Below are 4,146 nucleotides of genomic sequence, written 5' to 3'. Positions count from 1 at the left end.
GACATCGTTCTTGTAGATCAGACAACATTTCAATTCCAAAGGGCTATGACTTATGACACTGGTGTAATCAAAGGGTCAGTTGGCCCTCCGCTTATGAATGCTTTTAGGTTTAGGGTAAGTCCCTATTTTGGGGCACAAGATTCTGGAGGAATTTTTTGAGATTATATTTTTTTTTATTCGGAATTCATCATCTACAAGTGGATCCATTCTCATCATTAACACGAGGCTTGGCATGGTTTTGCAGAATGGCATGGATTCCAATGACCAGATTCCTTGACCAAAGCATATGAACTGAATGGAACTGACCTTGGTGGCTACAGCTTGTATGTCAATGGAGCTAAGTTAATACCTGGTAACAATTGATGGTGGCTTGCAGCCTTGTACTCAAACTCACGTATAAGCTACAATGTGATGTTTGCTTCATGGTTGTTCTGTTTAAATTACATTACTATTTGAGTGGTCAAGTATGGATAAAAAATGGATTAAATATGAAAGAGAACATATGAACTACCTGACATTTTACGATTTACATGTGGAAAATAATGCTGAAGAGAACCTATGAAACACAAACGCCAATTTTTAGGCAGTGTACTTTTGCCTGAATCTTGACATGAGTGTTGCTTGCATATTCAAAAAAATGCTGCTAGAAGGTTTATCTTTTTAATGGATTTTTTCAGGGGTCTCTTTGAAATCATACTCGAATTATTCAGTGCCATCATTTCAGGGCAACATGACAGTTCGTAGTATAACCTAACATGCATAATTTCCATTTATCTGAAACCATTCTTAAGAATCCATCCTGCACTGTCTGCCAGTAGAATAAGGTGAATAATACCCTTTTTCCTCTGAAAACACTCTCCCTTCAAAATCAATCTTTGCATGTATCTTTACAATCTACACATTTATAATTTGCTTCCATCAGAGCATCAGACAGCAGAGAAGGGCATATCATATATGTGATTGGTAGGTCAAATTTCATCTATACTTCTGAATTTTTATCATGTGCTCATATATCTGCAGTATCTTCAGAAAATGTGGCTTGGATGATTCATTCTTCGATGGTACAAATGATCCAGCTCTAGAAACATGAAATGGATAAACTGTACAACCAATGGAAATCGATGTCATATTGTTGGCTGGTGTTAACTGGAATCAAATGGAAGTTCTGAACTTGTGATTAAATTGGAAGTAGTCATCATGGCCAGAATAATTCGACCTGGCTATGATTTTCACACAATGGAGGCAGCCATGAAGGTATTCACACCAGACTTGACCTGTTGATTTTAGCATGGATACAATTGCCTTGCTCAATTGTTATCAGGCATTTTAGTTAAAATTCTGCAAAGGCGTCATCTCCCAGGGATCATATATGATTAAGTTCAATTTGGGTTAGTTGTGGCAATCAAGCTGCTGTGCTTTCCGTCCAATGGGACACCATTGTGCCAATGACTGGAGCTCTTATGTATTCGGTTCATGCTCATTTTTTTCTCTTTCCTTTTTCACTTTATTCCTTTTTATTTCAGTAAGCCCTGTTTATTTTGTCAATCTGATTATTTTACTTGAGATATGAGTAATATGTTTTAGTGCTGCAACTTCTACATGATTATTCAGGTTTCCTTTGATTGATTTGTATTATTACTATTTCTTTAGTCAAAAATTGTTTTAGGACGTGACCTCACTGCATGTGAATGTGTTTTGCTGTTCTTTCAGGATTAAAGTGACATAAAATATGTGGTGATCAGATGGAAATACGTTCTGCCTGAGGTTCATTGGCTGCTAGCGCTATTCGTAGTCTTGGGTACTTCTGAAAAATGGCAAGGATCAGATGCAGGAAACCATGTTTATGACATTGGATAGCAGTGTGGTGGGTGGATGATAGCATGGCATGTACAGTAGTAGGAAAATGATTCTTGGTAAGACGAATCTCAGCGTTGCAGAATAAGTAATTTAGTATTGTTAAGTTCTATGTGAATATGTGAATTTCACTTCATACATTCCTTTTTTGTACTGTCATATAATTCGTTTGGTCTAGACGATACTATTGTCATTCTCAATTACAGAGTGCTTGGTAATTGGTATTTAAGTTAGTGCAAATGGATTATTGTACTTTGCTCCTATAATGCTCAGCCATCGTTTCCATTTGTCTTGTTTTAATTGACAATGTCTCTGCCTATCTATTCATGAAAACAAAGATCACCGGATGTCCTTCCAGATGCTATCTAGCTCTGTAATCTAAAGCTAATTAATGTTTAGCAGAAACATTTAATACTATTGAAGTGTATTTATTTTTGAAGCATCAGATTGAGCTATCCCAGCTGAAATAGATGTCCATCGAGCCATAGAGGAGTGGAAGGATTGTGTGCACTGTTTTGACATAAGAACTCATGTACTATATTTCTTGGTTACAAGTATGGAATCGTTCTAATAATTAAGGCACCGGCATATGATGGGTATACTTGATAGATGCGTATGGATAAGGGGCACCTGAGTTTGCTGTTGGTGTGTGCATTTATTTCGTGAATGGATCTGACTTGATTTTAAACATCAAGTATTATGACAGACACCCCATAATTTTTGAAAAACAAATATGTGGTTGTACTAAACTAATTTTTCACGCAACTCATCAAGATTTGACCTGAATGTACTTAATTGAATTTCCGCTTAACTCATTAAGCAATTATATATCTCTATAAAATTGTACATATTGTTCATCCATGAAAGTTTTGGTTTTCAACAACAATTTTGTTTGCCCGTAGCAAGCATGGGCACGGACCTAGTAGCACCAAATCTACGACCCCAAATCCTAAATTTACACATCCAACACCCGGTCTCGCACCCAACTAATCGATCTCCAAATGTAACTAGCGCAACCAAACACCACAGCAAATTCCACCTCACATTCCGCCAACTACGGTAACGAATACCGATGGACGGGCAGCGGGGAGGGGCGTAAGGGGAGGGAGGACGGGTCGGGGCGCGTACCGGTGTCCCGCACGGTGGCGCGGACGGTGTATCCACGGGCGAGGAGCAACTTGACGATCCAGGACGCGATGTACCCCGACGCGCCGGTGACGCACACCACCTTCCCCGCCCCCATCATCGCCGCCGCCGCGGAGCTCATGCCCGTCGCAACTCTAGAGGGTGAAGCCTGGACTGGAGAGTTACGACTTTTGAGGCGGCCGTGCTGTGACAGACTGACAGTGAGCTGTGGGGAGGGAAACGGAATGGTGGGTTTTAATGGCACGGGGGAAGTTTTAGGGATGGAAATCCTGTGAGGATTCGCACGGAATCGGATCTTGATAGCATTTTTTATCACATTATAAACTGAATATCAATACGAATTCGGATGTTTTTTTTATACGAATACAAATGGAATGTTTTGGATTCGGATATATTTACTCAATTTGAAGATAATATTTACCTATTTTGCTTATTCATAGCTTTTAATAACGAAATCACTATATAAGTAGAGACTAATATACGAAGATAACATTTACCTATTTTGCTTATCAATAATTTTTAATAACGAAATCGTTATACAAGTAGAGATTAAAATATGAGTATGTAAAAAGTGCAAACAAAGATCCCTCACAAAAATGTTACATTAAATAATAATTATTTAAAATTGTGCACTTATGAAAAAAACTTAATTTATGAATAAACATATATTTCAATAAATATATAAACATTTAAAAATGAATAATTAAAACTATATAAAAATTTTATTATTAATAAATAGATAAAGTATAATATTTAAAATTAAATTTCATATCAATATGTATTTATTATTAAAATTAATGACATTGGTCATTAAAATTAGAGACAAATTTTAAATAGTTTTATGGATACAATATTAGTAATAATAAAATTAATATCATTAATTATTAGTTATAAAGACAAGTTTCAAATAGTTTCAATGACATACCGTCATTATTAATATTCAAATTAACATCATTTATCATTAGTTATATATAGATAACTAATAGCTTAATATTATAGGATACGGATAGCGTCGGATATTGTCGAATACGAAATATGGGATCGGATAGAAAAAATTAAGAAAAACGAATTCGTATCCATTTTAGTACCACATTAAATTTGGATACGAATATTGTCATTTTAGCGATACGGATATCGGATGATTCG

The 4,146-nt window shown here is 36.1% G+C and overlaps 1 protein-coding gene across 1 annotated transcript in view; it reads right to left on the bottom strand.

Moving 5' to 3' along the window:
- Positions 1-3,217, bottom strand: part of LOC101777460 (cinnamoyl-CoA reductase 1) — a 24,349-nt gene extending 21,132 nt beyond the window's left edge. The window contains exon 1 of the mRNA XM_004987176.2: positions 2,983-3,217. Within this exon, the coding sequence (XP_004987233.1) occupies positions 2,983-3,121 (139 nt within the window). The 5' untranslated portion in view covers positions 3,122-3,217. The remainder of the gene's footprint in view (positions 1-2,982) is intronic.
- Positions 3,218-4,146: the final 929 nt, after the last annotated feature.

The sequence above is a fragment of the Setaria italica genome, unplaced genomic scaffold (assembly GCF_000263155.2).
Source record: "Setaria italica strain Yugu1 unplaced genomic scaffold, Setaria_italica_v2.0 scaffold_10, whole genome shotgun sequence".
NCBI classification, from domain to species: domain Eukaryota; kingdom Viridiplantae; phylum Streptophyta; class Magnoliopsida; order Poales; family Poaceae; genus Setaria; species Setaria italica.
The sequence above is the reverse complement of the archived record's forward strand: the minus strand, read 5'-3'. Positions and strand labels throughout refer to the sequence as shown.